This window comes from Pinus tabuliformis, chromosome 4_1, assembly GCF_031772625.1.
Source record: "Pinus tabuliformis cultivar Carrire ecotype Pingquan chromosome 4_1, CPIR1, whole genome shotgun sequence".
Classification (NCBI taxonomy): Eukaryota; Viridiplantae; Streptophyta; class Pinopsida; order Pinales; family Pinaceae; genus Pinus; species Pinus tabuliformis.
This window is the reverse complement of record NC_142303.1, coordinates 367118148-367145890: the sequence shown is the minus strand read 5'-3', so window position 1 is coordinate 367145890 and position 27743 is coordinate 367118148. Positions and strand designations below refer to the sequence as shown.

General features: G+C 37.3%; 1 protein-coding gene across 1 annotated transcript in view; it reads right to left on the bottom strand.

Annotated features, from left to right (window-relative positions):
• Positions 1-652: 652 nt before the first annotated feature.
• LOC149175841 (U1 small nuclear ribonucleoprotein A-like) overlaps positions 653-27743 on the bottom strand; it is a 126864-nt gene continuing 99773 nt past the window's right edge. The window contains exon 5 of the mRNA XM_089419752.1: positions 653-1302. Coding sequence (XP_089275878.1) covers positions 1012-1302 — 291 coding nt within the window. The 3' untranslated portion in view covers positions 653-1011. The remainder of the gene's footprint in view (positions 1303-27743) is intronic.

The window sequence follows — 27743 nt, the reverse complement described above, 5'->3', positions numbered from 1 at the left end:
GACTGGAACATGACCTTTTTTATAGAGTGCACAGTATATGACTACACACAGGAAATAAGATGCATATTCTGTTCCAGAGAATCATGTGATCAAAATGGCCAATTCAAAATATTCATCTTTGTGAGCATCAGTCCAGTACCACTCAATTGCCACATTTGAGACATTGTAAGATTGAAGACCATATATCTATTCATTTCCAGCATAAAATTTGGCAACACATAACTTATCACAAATTTATATGATCACTCAGAGATATCACTCCAAAGACACGAGGTTTCAAACTTCCTTTACTACAAACGAAAAGGTATAGAGCACAAGAAAAAAGAATTAAATTATACAAAGAAACTCTAACCAGTGGCAAACCACATGAAACAATCATTTCTTCATGTAAGTGATAACCATGGGGTTTTGAGTGACAAGCTTGAATCCTTGAAAACCTTGCAGAGCTACAGTGACTAGCATTTCAGCTCCATATTCTAGTGATCATAAGGGCATGTTTTATTTGATGTGACACTTTGTCATCACAAATTTATATGATCACTCAGAGATATCAATACTCCAATCAAGCTTCCTTTACTACAAACAAAAGAGTATAGAGCGCAAGAAAAAGCATTAAACTATAAAAGGAATCTCTAAACAGTGGCAAACCACATGAAACAATCATTTCTTCATGTAAGTGATAACCTTAGGGTTTTTAGTGATGAGCTTGAATCCTTGAAAACTTTGCAGAGCTACAGTGACTAGCATTTCAGCTCCATATTCTAGTGATCAAAAGGGCATGTTTTATTTGATGTGACACTCTGTCAAGATTGATGACCATATCTCTTCATTTGCAGCATAAATTTTAACAAGTCACTAATAGTAATTACATGATCACTCCAGGGAGCATGGGTTTCAAACTGCCTTTACACCAGCATGACGTTTGAAGTTTGAACTACTTCAAATAAAATGATATAAGCCAAAGATGGGAATACAAGAGGAATCTCTAACAAGTGACACCCCATGAAAGAATTATTTCTTGGCATACGTAATAAGCATGGGATTTTGGGGAGTGATCTTGAAACCTTGGAGAGCTTGCATGGCTACAGTTGCTTGCATTTCATCTGCATATTCAACAAACGCAATCCCAGGCTTTGCTTCAATCATTCGGACTTCCTTGAAACCGAGGTACTGACAGAAGAGCATCTGTAGCATCATAGAAGTTGTCTCATGAGGAAGATTCTGGACGAACAATATGTTGTTTGGTGGGGCAGGTGCTTCCGGTAAACTAGGTCTAGATGATGGGAACTGCATTTGAGAACCCTGCAATGATGATAAAACACATTATCATGTGTTATAAAAAGTCACAGAACTATAAGAGAAATTGTGTTACCTCTTTCTATGCACTTTTGAAGACGTAAATTTGCATATTTATAGTCTATATTTTCAGCACATCTGCACGGGTTGATACGTCCACAACTAATAGCAATAAATTTCAATTTCACGAAAGAGGAAAGTGATTGCAAAGACACATTTCTAAGAGTAGTTATTATGCAGAAAGAAGGTGAATACACTTTAAGAATAGAAATACTTTTATAGTAGAGCACAAGGAATATCAATTAATAGCCCTTTTAATACTACAAGGTCCCATATCTACTGCAAAATTATAAATTTATGATTTAGAACATAAACCCTTGGAATTGTTGACAAATAAGGTAGCTTGTGTTTTCTACCAGCAGATATGGATCATAGAATGAATGCATGACTCTTAATCAAACATAAATGTAAAACAAGCAAGGTATAGGCTAAACAAGTTAAAGGTTCAGCAGATGCATAAAGGGACACTAAAACAGCTAAGGCTTCATTAGATGTATGAAAAGCATAGGGGCACTAAACGAGGTAAGACATCATGAGCTGCATAAAGACAATGAGTTATTCCGAATTCTTTTTCATGGTTCCATGAAAGAAACAAATTTGAAAAATGTCACGACACTCTAGATCAACAATGAGAGCATCACAACATTCTAAGATGTAGGCTAGGAACTTGGAGGGGGAATAACCAGGGAGGCCAATAGACATCAAAAGTTTCAAATATAGAGAGCATAAAAGGTTAAATTCTGAACATGATAGTATGTAACTCTGACACATGTACTTCCAAAGCTTACACTTAACCCATATACTTCAAAATAGTACACCTGCTGGAAAAGCAATATCAAATTTCATACAAAGGTGATGTCATGGTTTATTTTATGACACTACTCTGGAGTTTTGTTTAAATGGACCTTATACTGCTCTACATAAAGGTACTAGAAGTGAATTTATTGAGCCTAACATATTAAACTGCAACATGCAGATAATAACAAACTATAAATCCATTATTTTATTGGTTCATGCAATGTTATCTACAAGAACATGACCCTTTGAAGATAAAATTATTACTTTTAAAACAAGTACAGCATTCAGAATCCAGGAAATCTACAGCTCACTGATTCTTGGAATGGCTAACTGTAATGTGGAAATTCATGTGCCAGAGTGCCATTCCACAAACTGGACATCAACAAGGAGAGTTTCCGGCAGACATAATATATGCAGACAAGACTCGCAGTTGACTTAATTTCTGCAAAGCAGACATGCAGCTAACTGGAGTTCTACAGAGACCTTGTGACATTGGTGAAATCGCAATAGTGGACAAGATTGCAAATATCTGTAACTCGAACCAGTGGTGTTGTTTGTCAGGACTTTAGCATATGCAAAGGAGTCTTGTGGGTTCTACAAGAGATGACTTATGGCAGCAGCATGAAATTTCTTGGAAATTGTTCACCAACACCACAAGGAAGGCTTCTGCATTAAGCTGCAGGTGCGGAAACATGTACCAATCCAACAAAGAAATCTTGCAAGTGTAGTTGTGCACACAACTGTTGCAAAGAGAGCTGTGCCATCCCTGTGTAGCACACCAACCACCGGATGGGTAGCCACAAAATGGGGTAATCAAAATTCCATCCCTCAGAAACCAATTCTCCACAATCCCAAGCAGAGAAAGTCTCCCAGTAGGCACCAGAATAAAGTAGAGTGCATGCATGGTGCAAAATAATTAACGTCCAGCGGAATTAAACAGGCATCGATTAAAAAAATTAATGGCAACCAATTACATATGTTCATAATTTATCATAACAAAAAATGCAATTATATAATTTACATAACAGAATATAATAGTTTGCAAATTCATAAGCAAAGACAAAACACTTTTAGTAGACAATAATCCAAGACATTGGCTGCATTAAATCATTTTTCCACCCAACCATAGGCATCCAATGCAAATACCAACCCCATGCCACGTTATAATCAGGGTAAATGACCCAAGCTACAGGCTTCTCACTCACTCAACTCAACCTGTTTGGTCTCTCATACATGGCCAATCTGCTCATTACCAGTGTTACGAACATCACTATAAAATAGCGATTTTTTCGTGGCGGTGATTAAATCGCGATTTTTTCGGAAATCACAAGAAAATCGCTATCCGACCTGAAAAAATTGTGGGTCCGGCAGACTGCGAGTTTTTAAAGTCTTTTTTGGGTTTTTTATATTCATTTTGTAAACAGAGGGCAAGGGTGAGAGCTAAGGAGGAGAACTCATCTACAAAAGCAAGAGAGGAGAAAAGTGAAGGAATTTAGCATCCCAAACAAAAAAAAATTGAGTTTGTACCAAGTTTCTTCAGCAAGGCGTGGTTTTCAGGTATGGGCATCAAATTTGGCCTTGTTTTTTTTTTGTTTTTTCCTTGTTTATTCCTTGTTTTTCCTTGGGTTTCAGTCACCCATATATTTTCCATGATTTTTGCTTGGATTTGAGTGTGTTTTTTTGTCATTTTTGTTGCATTTAGTGGAGAGAGTTTTTTTTGTCAAAAATGCAAAATCTTGATTGTTAGTTTTATTTGTTTAAATTCTTCTTGTGCCCTAGTTTTTTTCCATGATTTTTGCTTGGGTTTGAATGTGTTTTTTTGTCATTATTATTGCATTGAGTTGAGAGTTTTTTTGTCAAAAATTCAAAATGTTGTATGTAAATTTTAATTTCATTTGTTTAACTTACAATTCTTCTTGTGCACTAGAGGTTCAAACTTCAACCTTACATTAAAACTCATGAGTTCAACAAAGTTACAAACATGCCAAGAAAATTGAACCCTATGTGGGAATTTGGTGAACCTAATGGAGGGTTTGAGAGATCAAATTTGACTTGCAAGTTATATGGACAACATATGACAGGGGGAGTATACAGATTGAAATTCCACCTTGCACAAATTCCTGGACATGAAGTAGGAAGATATATAGACAACCAAATTGACCAAGGCAGCTCTAAAGAGTCAAACGGCAAGGGGTAGAGTGATGGGATTGGGAGGTGACCATGAGAGTGGTATTGGTTCTTCTTCAGCATCAATTTCTACAACCAACCCCACAACTGCTTCATCATTTTTTGTTCCTAGAACCACACCCGGTGCACAACCATCTATTAGGTCATTTCTTAAAAGAACAGAGAAGGAAGAAGCTAACAAGTTATTGGGCATGTCTTCTTTGGAGTGATATTCCTTTCAGCATTGCCAGGAACAATCCATTTTTCCAGCTTGCAATTGATGCTATTGTTATTGTTGGCTATTATGACTTTAGAGGGCGCATTCCTGAGAATGAGAAGGTCGAATGCACTAAGAGATTGGAGGAGTTTAGGGGCTCATGGGTACAGACAGGATGCATTTTGACGTCAGATGGTTAGACTGAACAAAAGGGTAGAACCCTTATTAACTTCTTGGTTAATTGTCCCAAGAGGACAATGTTTATGAAATTTGTTGATGCATCTACACAGATCAAAGATGCACAGTTATTATATGATTTGTTGGACGTGATCATTCAAGAGGTGGGTCCACAACATGTTGTCCAGGTCATAACATACAATGTTGATAATTATGTTGTTGCTGGCAAGATGATTATGGAGAGGCATCCTAGCATATTTTGGGCACCTTGTGCTACACACTGCATTGACTTGATGTTGGAAGTCATAGGAAAAAATCCTTTTATCAATAACATTGTTGAATCATTGAAAAGCATCACAAAATTTATATATGATCATGCATCCATGCTTCATTTGATGAGAACATTCACCAACAACAAGGAGTTGGTGTGCCCTGCTATTACATTGTTTGCCACTAGCTTCATATTTCTTCAATCCCTCCTAAATTCTTTGTGGGATGTGAAGAGAATGTTTCTGTCAGACGAGTGGTGTGCTTTGTCATTTAGCCACAAACCAAAGGGAGAAGCCATATGCAGGCTAGCTTCATACCATGAGAGCTTATGGGCGGGAGTGCAGGAGATGTGTAGCATTATTGAACCTTTCGCAAAGGTTCTTCGATTATTTGATGGAGACAAGCCCACAATGGGCTACTCGTATGAGCCCATGGATAGGGACAAAGAATCCATTCACAACTATTATGATGATAAGGGGGATGAGGGGTTTGAGAAACAACAACTGATATGGGCAATGATTGATGAGCGATGGAACAATACACTCCATCGTCCTATTCATGCTACAAGGATCTACCTAAACCCCACATTTTCTTACTCATATGGTTTCTTATTTGATGCTGAGGTCATGGATAGATTCTTCACTTGTGTTCGGATGATGGTGTCATCTCTAGCAAAAATCTCAAAGAAATGGAGATATACAGGATGGCAGGTGGCACATTTAGCTTTGACATGGTTATCCATAATAAGAAAACCAAAATGCCAAGTAAGCTTTAGTTTATTTCAATTTTCAAATTTCATTGTCTCTTCATACATTGCTTGAACTTTCAAATTTCAATTGTTTTTCTTATGTTTACCTTATTTGTTGTAGATGCATGGTGGAGAAGCTATGGTGGCAGAGTACCAAATCTCCAAAGGCTTGCCATTTGAGTGCTCAGCCAAACACGTAGCTTCTCCAGATGCAAGCGCAACTGGAGTGTATTTGAAAAAATACACACCAAGAAACGCAATTGCTTAAAAATTTTCCAATTAATTTTTTGAATTAATTAAATAATAAACAATATCATTTATTATTTTTATTTTTTATAATTATTAATTTATTATTGATAATTTATGACCCTCGTACAGGTTGGAGTCCCAACGCCTTAACAACATGGTCTACGTCTACTACAATCTTTGATCGTGGGTGATACAACTTGAGAGGACACCTGACGAGAAGGCCATCTCATTGGATGGGATTGACACCACTTATGAATGGAGGGTTGAGGTCGAGAGGCCTATCATGGAATCGGCCCTTGATTGGTTAGAGGAGGAGGTAGTGGCGAGGGTAGCAGTTGCAAAGGAGGAGGAGGTGACACCACCTACCATGGTCACCAATAGAGGAAGTGGTCTATGTAACAGCCCTGGTGAAAATTCCATGTAATAAAAATTAATAAAGGAAAAATAATAACCACGATTATGGGACACTTATTCCAAGCTAAATGTTAGGCAAAACATCCTAGTGTGGGTGTTCATTTCAGTTATTATGGCTAAAGGAAATTGGCAAAGGCAATGACAAAGGCTTTGGAAAGGAAAAGAGACATTAATTGGCATTTTATTTATGAAAATAATGGAAATTAGGAGAAAATGAAGGTGAAAGGTCACAGGTTGCATGTGGGGAGGAAAAGGAAGGAAAACAATGGAAAAATGAAGAAAATAGAGGTCACATTAATAAAAAGGCTTATGAGGATCAGTGGGTACCTTTTGTCAATTCAGTTTTAGAGCTTTCTCTCTATTCCCTTGGAGTTTGCTTGGAGCACTTTAGCATTGGATCAAGAAAGGAAAAGAAGGCAAAGGAAATCAAAGATCAAGCAAGGAAGAGCAGGATCAAGCAGCTACAACGGGTTTACTTGCAGGTATTGATTTGCATGTGTGATTTCCTTGCTAGATTTGGCATGCATGGTTATGCACGTGTGTTCTTGGATCTCTTTTTGCCATGGGCATGGGTTTTGCCAAGTGTGATAGTGTTCTTCAGCCTTGCCTTGCCATTTCTGGATAGCCATGGTGAGATGGGGTTCTCATGTTTTGGTTGAGTTGGATTGTCAGATGAATTCGAAGCTGAGTAAGGTGGATCTCTGAAATGAAAGAACACATGGCTTAGTGATCCCTGAACCAGATTGTGGATTGCGGTAAAGCCACTGGCCTAGTGACCCCTAAACCGAACAGGTATTGTGTGCCTCGATGGGCCTAGGAATCCTCGACCAATGAACGGCAAGATATATGGTAAAACCTAGAGGTGGTTGCCCTTGATCAAGCCTAGGAATCCTTATCAATGAATGGCAAGATATACGGTAAAGCCTGGAGGGTGGTGTCTCAATTATGGCCTAGTGACTCGTAGATCAGAATGTGGTTGTGGTAAAGCCTAGAGACTAAGAGACAGGAAAATTCCTCACGGTGTAGATGGAGAAATCCGGTGGCATCCATTCTTGTTTATGGCCTAGTGATCTGGTGAGGATTGTGGTAAAGCTTGACTCTATTGATGAGGGTGAGGTGGCTTAGCCTAGGGAAGCACTGGTTGGTTCTTTGGTTTGAGTCCCACATTCATGCTTGGAATATGGCACGGGGGTGATTGACTGAAGAGAGACTTGGCTCAGTCAATCTACGGTCAGGTGGAACGTGGTAGTCCCATACTGGGCTGGCTTTTGCATTCATTATAAGAGTTTCTTTCCTTGGTATTTTATAAGCAAATGTACTGGATTATATGTGGCATTTATGACTATTGTATCCTCATTATTTTTGTTGTTTATATGTTGGTTATGAATATGTTTTATGACAGTGGAAATGTATGGTTCTCATCATGTTTGGATTTGTAAATGAATCAGCAATGAATATATGACCTAATAGATGAATATGCAACTAATGTGATAAGGCACCAATGCTTCTTAGCGATTCTCAGATACGTATAAGACCCTTATGCTCAAATTTGTTATTATCACGTGTAGAATGCACATTTGTGACATGTTTGATGAAATGTTTGTCATGCCTAGTAGGGCTCCAGTCAAGTCCTTGTCTAAGAATTTGCATTGGTATCATTGTCTCTATGTTTCTTTTCATTTTTGTGAATTCCATTAAGTTATGGGCAGTGACTAGGTCCTAGCCCTGGAAATTAGCGTTAAATATCGCAGTCGCTGGTAGAAAAAGGCTACAACCACACCCAAGCACGCTCATGGGAGCAAATGGGACCCTCAGTTGCGTGGAGGGCTTGGCAAGGGAGCAATTGGTACCCTCAATCACTTGGAGGGCTTGGCAAGGGAGCGACTGGGGCTCTAGGTCCTTGAACTGCTAAGTTGCCTCAGGGGTTGGTCACCAGGAAAGGTGGGGTAGCTCCTAGGGGTTCTGTAGGATGTGTGGATGGTCTATTTGGTTGTGTTTTGTTAGTTCCACTTCCTTAAAGTGACCTAGGAGGTTGACTCAAATCATAGTAGCCGATCGTCACATGTTTAACCTAGTTGGTTGGTTACTTGGGTAAGATGTGGGAGGAGGGTGTTACAATCTACCTCCTATAGCTCCTAGTTCTTCAGCTTCTTGAGCACAACAGAATCCACCGCCAGCCCCAGGGCCTTCTTCATCTAGAGGGAAAGTTGTTATATTTTCTCGCAAGAGGAGCAGAAAAATCAGTAGTACTAGTTACTTGGTTCATTTCATTGTATATGATATTATGACTCATAATATGAGATACATTATTATATTTCTTGTTGATATTTTGAGGTTGAGTCAGGACTCAGGACTCAGTCTTCAAGACATGATTCATTGTTATGTGTGATGTAGCACTAGACATATTACACATCTCATATATTAGTTCTCTTTTCATATTTATATATCAATGCATTTATTTTATGTTGTGGATGCTTTAGATATTAAAAATTTTGAAAAAAAAAATGAATTTTTCGTATTTGATGATTTTTTGCCAATTTTTACAAATTTTTTCCCAATTTTTTCAATTTTTTCCAGATTTCGGACCCTCGTCAATTTAATCTCGATCGCAATTATCCCAACATTGCTCATTACAAAGTATTCTAGAAATCTCATCCACATTAACAAACACTCTCTCCTCTCAACAGAAACAGTTGCATGATCTCAAACTTGACCTCCAACATTTGCAAACTTAGCTTCAGACCTTTATGGAGGCAAAGCCATGAGAATTTCATGAAGCAGGGAACCAAACTACTTCCATCAATTATGTCAAAACCTGATCAGAAGAAACGCCCTGATCTCAATCGAGTAGCCCCATAATGCAATTTCATAATCATGGATGAATTGGAGTTAATTTCGAAATTCATATGCTTTTTGTTAGTTTATGCCTTCAAGGTGTGGTTATTTTATAAATAGTTTTTTTCAGTTGTATCCATATAGACACAATTGTTGTATAGTTCACGGACTAAGCAAAAATTTGAAGGGCCATTTCATATTAGCCTTTAAATTTTCTGCCTCTCTATACTTAAGGAAAAAATTGATGTATCTCCCGAAGTGTTTAGAAACATTTTCCTAATATAAACATATTGTTACTATTAAAAAAATAAGTAAATAAATACATATCTTCCTTTTTGATGTAGGAAATGCAATGAAAGGACAATATGAAAAAACATTGTCCAGATCATTAAGTTGCTCATTATCTAATATCTTCCTTTTTAAATTCAGGCTCTAATCCCAAAGGAAGTTAATCGCTCTTCCTTTGAGAGATTTTGGCCCATATCTTTATGCTATGTCTCTTACAAAAATCCTATGTTGCATGATTTTCTGGAATGTGGGAACGTTGGGAACTTGGGGTACGGGTGTCGGGAACGGCTAGAGGTTTCCCCAAAATTTACAGGAAGCGACTAATCGGGAGCGGTAATATTATATAATAAAATATATATATATATAATAAAAAAAAATATTATATAATTTATACAATATATATATATAATAAAAAAATAATTATATAATTTATACAATATATATATAATAATAAAATAATTATATAATTTATACAATAAATAAAATTAACTATTAAATCAAATATTCAAATATTAAAATCAATTTAAATATATACATAATAAATATATAATCTCTCTTATATATAAATATATTCTTTGGGTGTCTCTCTCCCTTTTATATATATAAAATATTAAAATGTCAAGTTCATTATAACACATGACGAGTCTTTGAAACCATCTAGCTTAAAAATACAAAGGAACAGTTTTACATATGTTTCTCTAGTTATTCTAAAGAGAAAAAGTAAAGCAACTCTAATGTTTATGCATTGACTGCCACATACAATATGCACACACAATCTTCTACTATATATATATAGAAACAACAAAAAAAATACTCATCAGCATGACATCCCAGATATCGCCCTTACATCAAGGTGCCACACGCTACCTTAACCCATCAAGAGATTGCTCCAGTTTCTCAATTAAGGATATCGTTGTTAAGGATGTCTTTGCCCTTTCTTCCTGCGGAGGTTTCAACTTAGGCTCATGTTTTGTGGGTAGTTCAGCATATTTCTATACAGAATTTGTATTCCCCAACCCCAGGGAACAGTGGAACACCAAAAAAAATAGTCTTCAAAGCTCCCGGAACTTTCCCAAGCTCCCATTGCAGCGCCCGCTGAAAAGGGAACGTTCCCATACAGTTCCAAAGCTCCCGGGAGCGCGGGAACTTTTGGAATGGGTTTCCCAACTCTTGGGAGCGATTCCTGTGTAACAGAGCAAAAATCATATCTAAAATCATTGCAAACATAATAAAGCCCCTTCTCCCCAAGTTGGTTTCAGAGAACAGAGGAGGATTTATCCATAAAAGACAAATTATTGACAATATATTTTTGGTCCAGCAGGCAATCCATTTTAGAAAGTTGAGGGGAAAAAGGAATGTTAATCAAGCTAGACATTGCCAACGCCTTTCATAGAGTTAGACACAACGTTCTTTTTGGCATTCTCCACAAGCTGTTCTGAATTCAGAGCAAGGATCGCAGTTTGTATCAGCGCCCCTTGGATCTCGCCATCAATAAATGGTCGTTCGGCAGGCTGCTTTAAAGCATCTCGAGGTCTTCGTCAAGGATGCCCTCTACCTCCACTTCTTTAAATTTTGATGGTTGAATCTTTAAGCAGAAAACTTGAAAACGAAAGGAGGAATGGCATTCTTCCAAGAATCAAAATAGTCAACAATGTCATGGAACTAAACTATACTCAGCTTGTTGATGACACCATTCTTTTGGGAGGTGCTACTCCATTCTAGAGCAATTTGTTCAACCTCATGTGGACTTGATAAATAAGAGAAAGATTCTTCTCTCTTGGAATGCTTCCCACTCTAGAAAAGCAGTGATCCAAAGAAAGTTACAAATCCCTATCCAGGGGGAGTGGACATCATTCAAATATCTAGGATTTTTCCAATCAGTATGAAACCTATCTCACATAGTTCACAATCGGTCATAGATAAAATCAAGACAATGTTTCTTAAGTGGGGTGTCCAATGGTTGAATCCTAAAGGGAGAGTAGTCCTATTAAAACCAGTTCTATCTGCCCTACCTAATTTCAATTCTAGGCCTCTATGGCTCCCAAAGGAGTAAGAAATCAAATCACTCAAGAACTGAAGACGTTTCTCTGGTAGGAAGGAAAGACATTCCAAAAAATTTCACCTAGTCAATTAGACAACAGTTAAAAATCCTATAAATCATGGTGGCTTGGGCGTGAAAGATCCAGCTCTTATGAATTTGACAATGGGGGGAAATTATTATGTGGATTGACTAATGATTACAATTGGTGGAAGAAGGTAATAAATCTGAAATACCTCACAGGGGACAAAGGAAGATGCTTAGATCAAGTAAACTACTCTAGAGGAAGCTCTCAAGTTTGGACGCTGATGACAACAGCAATTCCTATATTACAAGAGAAGCTTACTTGGACCCAGGAAATAGGAAGAGAATCTTAGTTTGGAAGAATAGCATAACAGATAACCCTCCTATGGAATTTCTTCCACCCCTTTCTGTGAAAAATTCCAAACTGGAACCCTATTGCAGCAACTGATATTATTTCTCCTAATTGTTAATTAATTAACAATTTATCTGCTACAGCAAATATCGAAATAAATGCACTGCAACCTTCACAAATAAAATACTATGGAAAAATAATGCGTTGGGGTAGCAATTGAGAGTTTTATTATTATGGAGCAGTGAGAAATTCTAAGAACTAGATGCCGAAATCTGGCAATCCTACAAAGAAAAACACTAGCAAAAATCTCAGGAGGAATTTTCCTCACCCCACATGCAAACTCTCGGCACAACTTGCCTTCAGAAACTCGGTCCTCTGACCCTTTGCATCAGCCTCTGCGTAGCCTGCTAAACATCAAGCCTCTAACCGGTCTCTGATGAAGTCGTTCTCCCTTCTGTTGGCTGGAAAGATGCTTCTCCGACACTCTGGGACTCCTCGGCCTCTGGAACTGAAGACATCTCTCCCTCTCAGCGAATCGATCTTGCCTCTAGAAGTTGTTGCGTTGCCCCTGCATGAGCTTCTCTGTGGCTCTTTTGCCTCTCTGCAAATGAACTCGCTAGATCTGGAATGCTTCCTCCAGCCTCACTGTCTCTGCCCCTCACTCACTGCTTCGATCTCTAGCTCTCCAGCGACTGGCTGCTACTACTCTGGAAATGGATCTACCAAGAAATCAATCTGCTCAAGTGTATCAAGTGATTTCTACATCACCACATCAATCTCCTCTTATAATCCTCTGTTGGAGCACCAACGGCCAAGATTAAAACTTAATCAATGGCTAGGATCATCTTTGGATCGATCTGTGCGAGTTTCTAGATGATTCTCGCCTTGACTTAATTAATATTGACTAATTAACCATATTCCCTAAAAGTTTAGACTTAGGAAATATTTAGAAACTGGTTAATAATCTAATTAAGTCATTTCTTGGTGGAATTTCCAAAAACAATTTCTGGGTTTTGGAAATCTCATGTATTCTAGCCTCTCCATCAAATTTCGTGGCTAGAACATGTCCGATACTACAAAAACTAACAATTTCTCCTCTAAAATATTGTTTAAGACGAGCAAATAGGCTCATTCTATACGACATTTCTATTTGGAATCAAGGGAAATGGAGTGGTTGGAATCTCTCCTTAATCCCCTCTCATTTAAACTATCTATCAAGTGAAGTCAAGAAAGCATTGGTTCGATGTGCACCATTGTTTATTCGTGAAATATATAAAAGAGGATAGGGGAAGTCCACCTATATAGTGAAATCAGGATATGAATCGCAATTGACCTCGTTAGCTCCAAGCTCTCGCATCTGGGTAAACATTTGGAACTCAGACAGTCCCCCAAAAATAAATATATTTTGTTGGACATTTGCGCACAACAGTGTCATAAGAACCGTATTGGGCCTGTTGGTTCGACCGCTTTGAGGCAAAAACCAGTTCAAACCAATGACTTGAGCCGTTTTTGTTCGGTTCGATATGGTAAAGCCATGTAGAACGCAACAAGTGTGGCCTATTTTGCTTTTTTTCTTTTAATGTTTGTCTTAGCTGGGCACTAGCCCAGAATAAGTGCCTAATATTCAAGCATATGGCCCTGCTATTGCTATGTATTTCATAGTAAATTTAAGTAAAATTGACAGTCTCCTTTTACTTAAATTTTTAACATTACCATGAAATGACTCAGGATGTTTAAGAGTGGTTTTGACCTCATTGGATTTCATATGGAGAAAGTAGAATTTAAGATCTCACTCAAAATCCAGCAAGCTTAACAGTTTTCCAAGATTTCAGGATTGGGGGGGATTGCAACACTACATTGGATTTTCTCATGTATTAGGGTATAGAACTATATTTAATCAAGAGCACCAATCCCTCTATGTACCTTGATGTTAGTGGCATTGGTTGATGAACTCCTCTATCATGAGCCTACTAAAAAAATACCCATCACTCAAACAAAATCTTGACTTGACATGCTATGATTTTCTATCTTATTTTAATACATAGAGGGTGATATTGATGATGAAGATTTTGATGAGAGGTAGGTATTTGTTGTAGCATAACTTTTTTTGCTAAAGGCAATGTGGAGCTTGTTTGCTGATGTATTTTTGGTTTAGAAATAGATTGCACTCGGTGCTATTTTGGTTATGTGCACCCTTACATGCTATTTTGGTCGTGTATGAATGGTTTGGACTTCATATGGACGCACATCAATATATATGTTTTTCTTTAAACTTTGAATATTTTATGTGTTTTTGGTTAATCGGTTTTTTGTTCCCGGTTTTTTACTAGTTTTTGTACGATTCTAACCAGTTCTTGGTCCGGGGGATCTATCGGTTCATTGACCGGTCCAATTTTGATATCTATGGCACACAAAAAGATCTTGACAATGGAGAATCTCTACAAGAGAGGAATCATGGCCCATCAATATGCTATGTCTACAAGTCTGAAGTGGAATCGATTAACTGCCTATTCTTCAAATGCACATTTACAAAGAAATGTTTGGGGGCAAGCATTGCAAGGAATCAAACATCGTCTAAAATGGCCAAATTCGATATTTCAATTGTTTGCAAGCTGGCGCAACTGATGCTTTAAAAACTGGCCGGTTTGAACCAACAATCGGTCAAACCGGCCGGTTCATTCACTGACCGGGTCAAACCGGCCGGTTCATTAGCTAACCAGGTCAAACCAGCCGAAAAACCAGGTTTAACCCACCTCTTGGCCAAAAAATCACATAAACCGGTGCTAATTGGCTGGTTTAGGATGGAACCAGTCAGTTTATGGTCAAACCAGTCGATTTCGTCCTAAACCAGTTGGTTCACTGCCAAGGCCGCAAAGGACCCACACAATGCAGTTTAGGAAGGTTTCAGGGTGTTTTGGAGGGAGAATAAAGGTTGTTTCCCTCTAAAAACACCCTCTCCAAGCCTTTAAAAGGAGCTCACCCCCCTCATTTTCCTCGCACATCTCATTTGGATTTTTTGTGAGTTTGATTGGAGAGCTTGGAGAGTGTTGAGTCTATGTTACCAAGATTCGGATACGGATACAGATACAGATACGAATCCGGATCCGCTAGTTTTTTGAAAATCCAAGATCCGGATATAGCAAGGATACGTCACGTACAAAAAAAAAAAAAAATATATATATATATATATATATATATATATTTTAAATTTTTAAAAACACTTTAGAGCTAAAAAATCAAAAATACTCCATGGAACCATTAAACACTTTTAGAACACTGAATAATAATATGAAGATTGAAACACTGAAATGATGCATCCTCCCTCATACAAAGTAACAAAAAGGATCATAATATCATAAATAGTCTATAAGTTACCTTACTAGTAATGCATATAAAGTTCAAATTATAATATATTAATAATTATCAATACACAATTAAATAATAAAAATTAAAATACACTTCATTTAAGTTTAAACATCATAATATCATAAATGGTGTATAAATTACCTTACTTGGTAGTGCATATAAAGTTCAAATTATAATATATTAATAATTATCAAAACCATTAAATAATAGAAATTAAAATACAATTCATTTAAGTTTTAACACACCACTACAATATGAATATCTTCCTGAATGGTAGAACACTTATCGGTGCCACAATGCAATTATTATTAATATTTCTAATAATAAGATAATAGGACATAGAGATACCATGTTTTGTATTCATATATATTCTTTCCCATATTAATATATGATACCAAATTTTCTACACTTATCGGTGCAACAATGCAATTATTATTAATATTTCTAATAATAAGATAATAGGACATAGAGATACCATGTTTTGTATTCATATATATTCTTTCCCATATTAATATATGATACCAAATTAAATTACTGTATATATATTCTATTAAAATAAAAATATACATACTTTATTCTATTAAATTCTACATACATATATAAATATTAAATAAACATACATACTAATAAATTCTATTAAAATAAAAATATACATACTTTATTCTTTGAACTTAAACTTATAAGACATTTAAAAAAAATTTACTATTTAGCTTCTAATGATCAATTTTTTTAACTTCCACGCATTCACTTTTGTATATATAATATATGTATATAAAAAATTAAAAATTTATCAGATTTGGGCTTTGTATATATGTAATATGTGTATAAAAAATTTTCAATCGGCGGAATTTTTGTGCATAGTGCATACTTTTTACTGTATATTTCTTTACCTTTATAATAAAATATGATGAAAAGGAACTCTGGTTTCTGCTTCAAATTTCCGCCTTTACATTTATTTCGGAAGAAATAGGGATACACAGAAACAACTCCGGTCTTTCCTTTCATCTTCGAAGAAGTGGAGGTGCAGGAGACTAAGAGACCAACTTTAGCAGCTCCGGTCATTCCTTTCACACTCTACCTAGCATCCATTAACATTTCAGAAGTTGCAGAATTTAAAGCATTAATTTCGAGAAAATCGCTCTGCTTGTGAGGTGGTTCACAGGTAATATAGCAGAAATATCTTTGCAGGGGCAGTCTCCGTGCATGCATTGGTGTTATCTATCTGTCTCTGCAATTTGTAAACTTCCGGGAGTTACCAGAAGAAAAATAAAGATGAAGACTCTGCTGCTGTTTCTGTGGCTGTTGAATTGGGCATATGCTGATGTAGAGTGTCCAATGAACCTTGATTATGTCCGCCAGTTGCCGTGGGACAAGTCTTCCTGTGAATCCGCCATCAATAAACCCGATTGCTGCCAGACATTGCGGGTCTTGCTTGGCATAGGATTAGCTCAGTATCTGAGAGATGTATCCATGATCGAGCTTTCCAGCATTGCCTCTGCAGTATCCTGTCTCGGGCTCTATCAGCAGCAGCTCCATTCTCTGGCTCTCTCGCCAGACTTGGTTGCAATCTGTTTGAATAATATAACGTCGCACTTTGTATCAAGCCCCCTTCTGAACAGTGAATAACACTGAACGCCACCTGCCGTATTTCATCCGTATTTCTCCGTATCCGGATCCGGATCAGATCCAAGGATCCGTGGATCTTGGCCCCCATGCTGCTGGATCCGGTAACATAGTGTTGAGTTTTTGTTTTGAGTAGTGGAACAGTAGAGAGTCTGAGCTAAGTAGTAGTCATCATGCCTCCAAAAGCCAAGGATACTACATGGGCTCATTGTGATATGATTGACAGAAAAATGATCTGAAAATATTGCCAAAAATCTATTAGTTCCAAACAACACTTGGCTGGGGATAGGAGGCCATGTAAAGCCATGTGGAGCACCAAATGAAGTGATAGGGCATATTAAGGCAGAATACCTTCAGAAGTTTGAGACTCAAGTCACTGAACCAATAGAGAAGTTTGTGACTCAAGCAGTTGCAAAGTTTGGGAGTCGAGACTCAACCAACTGAGTTTGATCATGATGACTCATGAGAAGTTTCAAGTGATAATGTTGATCACTATTATCATATATGTAGACTTGTAGTAGGCCATTGGCCCCATAGTTTGTAGGTTTTTTTTGCACTCTAGTGGTCATTTAGAACCTCATTGATTATATATTTTGTTGTTGATATGTATTGCACTTGGTGTCATTTTGATATATTCACCTTTACATGGTATATATATGATCAAACTTTGCATATTTTGTGTCTATTGGTTTGGAATCATGGTTTTAAATCTTAAAAATAGTTTTTTTCATTAAAAATAATTATTTAATGTATTTTTTTAAAGACCAGTTCATTTAGACCTGACCAGTACCGGTTTGAAACCCGGTTTATTAGGTGGACCAATCTGGTCACCAGTTCCGGTTTTTAAAACTATGCACGCAACAACTACAAAGCCTCTTTTAAGGGGAAATCACTTCTCAAAAGTGTATGGATATCTATCCCAAAATTTGTAGTTTGGAAAATCAGGTTAGTGGGAAACAAGGCAATTTTCCAGGACTCTTTCACACTTGCAGACTTGGTAATAGAAGGACCAAAATCTCTTTTGGATGAACACTTGAGTGTCAGGGACATACACCTCTCCACACCTCAACCTCTAGATAGATATGAAGACCGCTAGCTTGCACAGTTTAATCTTGAGTGCAATCTTAGCATGTCTCCTAGGAAGAAGCAGCTTTGGCACATACCAAAAAAAATTGGATCCTTTGTTTTGATGGGGCATCAAATAAAACCCAGGGGTGGCAAGAGTTGGGGGGGTGGGGGCAGGGGGTGGAGTTCTCTTCAAGCCGAGAGGGCAAATAGAATATGACTACCCATAAAGTTTGGGTGAAGCATCTAACAACCAAGCAGAGATATATGCTCTTCTCCAAGGTCTAATCCTTTCTGTATCAATTTCAATTAGATCCCTCATTATAGTAGGAGACTCGAACAATATAATCAGGCACTTTTCTCTTGGCACTAGTCCTATAGAAGAGAACTCTCTCATTTGTATAAGAGAATCACAAATCTACTAGCTTCACTCTCAAACTTCCAAGAACATGTTTCCAAATATCTAAATTATGCCCCAAACAGACTGGCAAATCAAGCTATTAACCTAGCCCCTAGAACCTTGTCAATAAATGGAACTCAGATGGAAGCTCCAACTCCATAATCAATGTAAATGCAATTTAAAAATTGTGGTAAGAAAAATATGCCTGATTTACGCAACAATTGAAGAAGCAACTGGACAATACAAGCAATCATGCCATCACATCTCATAACAACTCAGGTGATGTCTACTACACGAGATCCCAGCTGGCCAATATAAAGTCTGAAGGATCACTAATTCTCTCCCCTGCAAAACAATTACGAAACGCCCAGCAAAGATTAACCAAGCCACCATTCCCATGCATATACTCAGTGTGAGATAATCATGGATTGATGAGATGCTAAGAGGAATCAATAAGGAAGGAGGCTAACGATTAAAAGAGGCCTAAAGTGCATTATCCCCAGTATCAATAAACAGGATAGCACAGAAACAATAAGGCATAGGAATCTCAGCAGGTATATCACAGGCACAGGGCAGTTTCAGGACAGCACGAATTAAGAAGCCACATCAACGGGACCTATAGGATTAGCAAAGGAATTTGGTGGGCAGTAATATAATAATCAACAGGTGAAATGGATAATAAAGGGATGAAAGAGGGTGGTATCTAAAATATGCAAAGAACTGAGGAAGCAATCAGATAAGGGATAGCATTGACAAATAGGAAGGTTGATAGGCTCTCAATTCAGACAGGCACATTAACAGACATTACCTCCTCTCAACAGAAACAGTTGCATGATCTCACATTTGACCTCCATCATTTGCACACTTATCTTCAAACCATTATGGAGGCAAAGCAAGGAGAATTTCATGAAGCAGTGAAGCAAACTACTTCCATCGATTATGTCAAGACTAATCAGCAGAAACACCCTGATCTCAATCGGGTAGCCCCATAATGCAATTTCATAATCATAGACGAATTGGAGTTAAATTACATATGCTTTTTGTTAGTTGATGCCTTCAAACTGTGATTATTTTATAGATTGTTCTTTTCAATTGTAACCATATAGACACAATTTTGTATAGTTCATGGACAAAGCAAAGATTTAAAGGGCCACCTCATATTAGCCTTCAAATTTTCTGCCCCTATTTAAGGAAAGAAATTGATCTATCTCCCAAGTGCTTAGGCTCTCAGTTCAGATAGATATACTAACAGATATTCTCTCCTCTCAACAGAAACAGTTGCATGATCTCAAACTTGACCTCCAACATTTGCACACTTATATTCAGACCATTATGAAGGCAAAGCAAGGAGAATTTCATGAAGGGAAGCAAATTAAATCCATAAATTATGTCAAGCCTGATCAACAGAACTGCGCTGATGTCAATCGAGTAGCCCCAGAATGCAATTTCATAATCATAGATGAATAGGAGTTAATTTCATATGCTTTTTGTTAGTTTATGCCTTCAAGGTGTGACTATTTTATAGATAGTTTTTTCAAATTGTATCCATATAGACACCATGGTATTTAAAACTGGAATCGGTGACCGACCCGGTCCACCTATCAAAACGGTTTTCGAACTGAAGCTGGAAAAACCAGACTGGTCAGATCTCAATGAACCGCTCTTTAAAAAATACATAAAATAATTAATTTTTAATGGAAAAAGAAAATATATTTTTATAATTTAAAACCATGATTCCAAACCAATAGAGACAAAATATGCAAAGTTTGCTCCTCTATATACCATGTAAAGGTGAATATATTAAAATGGCACCTAGTGCAATACATATCAGCAACAAAATACATAATCAATGAGGTTCCAAAAATGGCCTCTAGAGTCCAAAAACAATGCTACAAGCTATGGGGCCACTGAGCTACTACAAGTCTACATATCAGTGATCAACACAATCACTACTCATCACCACTACTAGACATAATCCATGCCAAATGAAGTACAAACAAGCATAAGCACCCAATTGCAAATGAATAAAGTAACTTTTGATCGGGAGCCCACATTCCAACACGGGCTCTTGCCAAATGGGCGTGGAAACGTATGACTAATGCAGGTGCCGGAAATATTGCACATCGTCATCGGCTACTAGTGGTTGTTAGGGGCTGTTATCTGGCCTGCCGGAAGAGATGATGGGAGAAAATTTTCTCTTATCAAGTCACCCACTTTTAGTGGGTAACAATTGGCTCCAATTCGGACATGAGCTCATCATAGAATGCATGATCCATGTACTCGAATAGGGAGTTCATGAGAACTCCAGAAATCTCCTTGGACCGAAAACTTGTAACCTGCACATTGTAGCCAACTTGTTTGGGAGCATGTTCACTGGGTATAGGGTATTACCCATGTTTTATATAAGAGTATAAATACATACAAAAAATTGTTAATTTTCTTAACACTCTGCAACTACTTAGATGAATTTAGTGAAAAATCAAGGCAGCTAAAAACGGAAACCAAGTTTAACTTTTACCAAGATATAGAGTTTCTTAACATTCAACATGCAACGGAAAATACACACATAAATTTGACACTCGTGTTTTACCCAGGAAACCCAAATGGGAAAACCTGCTTTCGTTGTTGTGGTCTTCTTATTGATTGTTCTTTTAGCAAAGAAATATTTTACAATTCAGTGCGTTGCTACTGCAACCAACAAATAGCCTCTGAGAAAGATCTCAGCTTTCTTCTCACTAATCTCAGCTCCATAAATTGTCCTTAGCCTCTCACTGCTCTCAACCTTGAGAAATTGCTCTCGGCCCTACCTCTTGATCTCGGCCCTCACACAATTGTTTGTTTTTGAACCTAATCTCAGCTCGCTCTTTGAATTCTTGATCTTCGCTCCTCAATTAATGCGTTATACCATCAACAAAGAATCATTATCTTTGTGCCTTCTGTCCTTCGCTGCCTTAATAGACTTTCGATGCATGCAAGAGACCAAGTACGAATAGTTATTCAGTCTAGTGCAACGAGTTGCTTTTTCTAGTTAACTGGAGCAAGTCCCAGTTACACCTAGACTGGCTCTCAGTTAACTATATTGAGTTGCTCCTTCAATTTCTCTTGTTGTGAACAGAGTTAATTGAGGACTTAACTAGTCCCATCTCCACTTGTCATTGAAGTCTTAACTCATCCTAAGTGCACTTGTGTCGTCCCACTCATCCTATAGTTTAACTGAAGAAGACTCCAACGCACTAAAGCTCCAACACTATGATGCAGTGTATTGATGACCATTTCAGTGAATTGAAAATCAACTCATCACAACTGAAGTCTTCACTAGCTAAGGTACAAGCCAGAAGACCTCATTTCGCTACATTTTCAACACTCCCTCTTAGCGAGGAAGGGATTTTGTACGACTCCCAACTTATCTCTGAAAACACAAACTTGCCTTTGACTAAGGCCTTCGTCAAGATATCTGCAACCAACTCATTTGTGGGAATGTACGGTAGCTTTACTATCCCTTTCAGCAAAAGAGTCCAAAGATGAGAGTGCCTGATCTCAATGTGCTTGGAGCGGTAATGAAACACTAGATTCTCAAAGAGCTTAATGCAACACTGATTGTAACGATGAATCACTGTGGGCTCCAACTCCTCCTTGAAAAGACCCACAAGCAACTTCCTCATCCAGATGGCTTCACATGCTACCAAGTTGGCAGCCATATACTCGGCCTCTGTTGAGCTGAGTACAACTGATTTTTGCTTCCTATTGAATCAGGAAACAGTTGTTGACCCATTGTTGAAGACACAGCCTAAAGTACTCTTCCAATCTGTAGAGTTTTGTGCCCAATCTGCATCTATGAAGCCCTCAAGCCTCACTCCACCAACCTGTCTGTACCATGAGCCATAATCTCCCATTCCTTTGAGATACCTCAAGATGCACTTCCCAGCAACCTAGTGATCTCTGGTGGGATCCATCATGAATTGGCTCAACTAGTTCATTGCAAAGCATATGTCAGGTCGTGTGTTGACTAAGTGCATCAACGACCCAATGAGTTGTTGAATTTTGTAGCTATAGTTGGTCTTTATAATATCTTCATTTGTACTCGTAATTGTGAACTATGAATTATATTTGTAAAAGAAAATTTATTTGAGGCATGTTCTTCATGCTTGCAAGAAAAGGGAAAATATTTATTTTGTATTCAAAAGAAAAAATATTATAAGGCTCATCAAGAGCAGGAAAAATGAAATTTTGAATTTGTATTTTACCTCCACAAGTGACCAAGTCGGCCCCTCCAAGATCAAGTCAGTTGCCCAAGAGTCACACCCCTTCGCATGGAAGAATCACTATAAAAAGAGCCTATTCGCTCTCCTCCAAGACACACTTGGATCACACATCTTTTCTCCTTTCAAGCGAAGGATACAAGGAGCATTTGGATACAAGGAGCATTTGAAGGACGAAATCAAAAGGAGAAAGTGTTGATTTTACTAGGACATAACAAGAAAAATTTACTCACACAAATAACAGCTTCAAATTTCATTATTAGCATTAGTTTTTCATATACCATTTAACATCATTAAGCACTTATACATGAATCATTAAGCATGATGAGAGCAGTGGAGAAATAACCAAGAAACCAAGAGACACAAATTAGGCTTGATGCCAGAACAAAGGTCACAAGGGGAAAAACCAAAAATTCTTCCTTATTAGAGAGAGAGAGAAAGTCCATAGTTCATCAATACATCAGAAACAACATCAAGAGAATAGCCAAACCAATACCCAAGAACAAGATGACATCCCAAACCCTCCTCCAAAAGTTTTGGCCCTCCTTTCTCCTTCAAAAATTCGTTGGATCAAAGATAGGCAAGACAGATTCGATGTGTACAAATGAGGAGAGGTCTCCTTTATATAGCCTTTTGAAGGAGGTCGAATGGGTGCCTTTTGGGGCCTAGCTGACTTGAATTAGTTGTGAGGCCAACTTGTAGATTTAGGAGGGAAAATATAAATTCAATTTTCAATTTTCATCCTTTATTTTTCTCCATCAATATGCTAGTGAAAATTCCGACCGAAGCTGCCAATCTTCAATCAAGGAAGCCAAGATCTAGACGTCTAATTGTGGCATAAATCTTTGTGGGTCTGTGTGAAGTTTCTATGGTTTTGGTACACAAATCTGAGATACTTTTTTGGTGGCACCATTCAAGTTTTAAGGCTAATATAGAGGGTGTGTTTCGATCCCTTTGGAGACCTCATCTCTAAGGTATATCTTTGTGGATAAGTGCACACGTTGAGGAAGAATCACAGGATTCTTTTCATCCCTCTTAAAGACCCTATCTCTGTGATATATCTCTTGGTTATAGTGCGCATTCAGAGATTGATCTCAATGGAAAAGTGCAATATCTGAGGCACGCTTGCAGGATGTTTCGTGACCTCATTAGGGAGCTTCTTTGATCAAATTTATGGAGGGATGACTTGGTCCTTGATGGTTGGTCATCATACTGGTTAGTTGACTTTGATGTATCTCGTGTTGCATTGATTCTCTAAGGAAAATGTTGGCTAGGTTTTCCCCATTGTGGATTTTCCTAGGGTAAAATCTTCTTGTCTCATGCATTGTGGTCTCTATTGCTCTATTGTATATTTGGTCGAATTTCTGAAGTATGATTACGAAATGATCTTACTGCTACGCTAAACAACATATATAGCATTGGAAATAATTATCATAGTTCAGAAATAAAGTACTTGTATCTCTTACACTGGAAAATCAACATGGGTTTCCTGTACAACATGGCATCTACTCGCTTTCATCTACTAGCATCCACCTTCCTCCAATTTGTGACTAGGGGCGTGGTCACGGGCTTGCAATCCTACATATGAAACCTCCTGAGAATCTTTGTAGTGTACTTCCCCTGCCACAAGAAGATTTCCCCATCACATTTCCATACCTCCAACCCAAGGAAATAGTGCATCTATGTCCTCGTGCTCTCTTGCAAATACCTCATACTCTCTTGCAAGATCTGCCTTGCAGTCCTGAATGAAGTTGTCTACTCCAATCAAGATAAGATTGTCAACATCAAACACTAGAATGTGCGGAAACCCTCCAACCGTGATTGGCTTGAGAATCCCAAGGTCGACTTGTACTCTTCGAGATTCCAGGACTTTCTAGACTCAAAATTAATTCTTTTTGTACAATTACAAATTGCCCGGAAGGGTTTTATAAGCATGATGTTGACTCCTTTGACTCATGACAATAAATCCTAAGACCTAACAAACACTAGAAGCACGAAGAACATGCTTTTACCTAAAAGACCATCAATAATGAGCATGAAACCCATGCTTTAATAATAATATTTTTTCTTTCTTCTTATCTTGTTTGTTACATAAGATACATACTGAATTGAGTACAACAATTATGAAGACCAAAACTAGTTACGTTTCTCAACACCCTCCTGAGGATTTGTGGCTTGATTACTTGTAGTCCTAAGCCTCAAACACATCTCCTTTTTTGTGGACCTAATATTCCAGTAATCCTGACCTGTAACAAACATATTCGGTCCCCCTTATCCTACAACAGATGGCCTAACCAAGCCTCCTTCCATTGTGGATGACCACTCAACAAGAAACCAAAATTTCATCCTTCTCTTGGATAGATTCTTCCGGCTTGGTCAGCTGTCAATGTTCAGAAAACAAACTTGCTTGAGAAACTCCTCCCTATTACAAGTTCATGAGGTATGAACCATATATTTTTCTTCCTCATATCCACAAGTTCACTTCTCTTTTTTCATTGTTCCAAATGACCTAACATGCATTTTTATTTATACACAATCTTGGACGTCAACTTTAATGAGGCGCCAACCTATCCATATTATGTCTTAATGTATTTTTAAGTTTAAATCTTTTAGGTCATCCTTGTGAGGGACTTGATTTCACATAGTCAATCTCAAAAATTAGTTTCTCCTCAATCGTGAGGAGTTAGGAGATGTGCCACCTAGTGTTGGAAATGATTTGACGAGGGCTACATGATCATATAGTCCTTTTTTGAATTTGCTTTGGCTTTGACCACCTTTTCCTTGATTTTCTTTGGACGGTCGATTTTGCATTTTAGGGCTTAAACCCTTTTGCCCTTTAGGGCTTCTTGAACTATTATCACATGCTTTGAAAGACTTATCCTTAGACCATGAATCTTTGCACTTTGACATCAATGACAACTTTCATCCAACATAGGATCCTTTGAGTTATAAACAAAATTGTCAAACTAAGAAGGCATCTAACCATCCTAAATCAATCTTCGATGGAATCTTGTAGTTACTGGAAACCTGAGATGACTTGTTATCACAAGACCAAATTGTGGTGACATCAATATTCTTTGGAATGTAAGTCACTTGTTTCTCGTCTAAGTGATGGATTTCCAAACTAGTTGAGATGTCTGCTTTTATGATTTGGGTGTCGATAAGGAGTTCTTATCATCTGATTTCCCCTTATCCTACTTGTGGTGATTTCTTGATTCACCTTAAGTATCTGATTTCCTCCATGCATGGAAGTTACTAAGCTAACAGCAAAATCATCACTTGAAATTAATGTCATTTGAACTGCAACATTTGAGTATGATTTGGCTTCAATTGGGTTTGGACTTGTTTGAACAGTGAGGTTAATGGGATTTGCATTTGTTCCCTTTTCTTCAACTTGAATTTCCACATTTGAAGATTTCGACACTTCTTTCTCGATAAGTTGTTGGACCTTCTTTTCCAATGACTTATATTCCTTCTTAAGCTCCTTTATTTGCGTTAGCAACTTTTCACTGTGGTCCTTGAGGCTATAAACTTATTCGTTTTTGTCTCTGATAACCTTGTCAACTTTCTTTTGCATATTTTGCATTGACTTTTGACTTTATTGAAGGATTATTTTTGAGATATATTTTATGTCTTCTGGTGTTACTAAATTTGGTTTCAATGTAACGTCCTATAGCGTTATTTTTTTCTTGTTGTAGGAAAATGTCATAAACTTTTTTTGCATATTTAAAATGAATGACCCTAGTGATTCCATGCAGGGTCAACCCAAAATTATGTCACCTCGATTACCCCATAGGGATTGAACAGAGAATTGGGATATAAATGTATAGTCCCCAAAGTTCAATTGTAAATTGATTATGTCATATTGTTTTGCGTTCTAGAGGTCTAATTTTTTTATTATATTTGACTCAGGAATTACCAATTGGTTAGCGAGTTTAGGGTTTATATAATTGTTATCTTCGGCAAGCAAGATAGAAATAGTAACATCTTTTCTTACAAGAGTCCCTTTAATTCTAAATAGCACTGAAGCATAGTTATATGAAGTTTCTGAAAATTTCCCTCTCTTCCATTATAGACTCCATTCTTTTCTCTTCAATGATTGACCCCCTTTTGTGTTCGTCGATAATTTTGTCGACAATGTACACTTCAAATGTCGTTTAGAATATATATATATATATATATAACCTTGAAATACTCTTTTTTAATGTATATATCAACTTCTACAACTTAAAATCTCGATATATATATATATATATATATATATATATATATATATTCCTTAGTATTATTATTATATATCAAGAGTAATTTAATACTATAACTTTATAAAGTAATTTAATATTATAACCTTTTTTTAAATAACTTTATAAAGTTATTCTAGTTAAATTCTAATAACTTGCCCCATAAAGGATGTAATTGTATGGATTAATATACTGATTTAATTTTTTTCATTGTATGAAAGCCATGGATGACGTCATACAAAAAAAATGGTTGATTGTACGGAAGGTACGGTTCGATCTAAAACAGTAGTTTGGGTTCTTCAATCTGCGTGGGAATTATATGATACTTTTCAACTCGACCTCACTCCTGTGTTTTAATTCCCTTTTGTTAATTTTAGGTAACAACGGTATGTTCTATGCTTTAGAGCAATTTTATTTCAATTTCTTTCTTAGCCCAATATCAATATCTAGTTTAGCAATCACACCAACATGATAGTAAAAAACAGATAGAACATAAACAGAAACAGCAAAAGACAAGCCAAGTCAAGAGGATACAAGATGTGGCACCAGCCAGGGACAAACCCCAATGTGGAGAAACCCTTGATCAATTCTTCTTATATTCTTCAATAGTTCAACAGAGAGAGAGATAGTACAATTTACAAATCTGATAATTTATGACAAAATCAAAAGAGCCCTAACCAAAAAAGTCAACGTAGTCAAGAGGACAGAATTCTTCCTCAATTCAGCTTGGACAAACCCAGTCAACTTCGCCCTCCAACAACAAGTCTAATCAACCCAAAACAGTCTGAAAAAGTCCAGTCAAAACTGGTCGACAAGTCAACCCTACACACAGCCCTAGTGCAATCAATGCTGGTCAA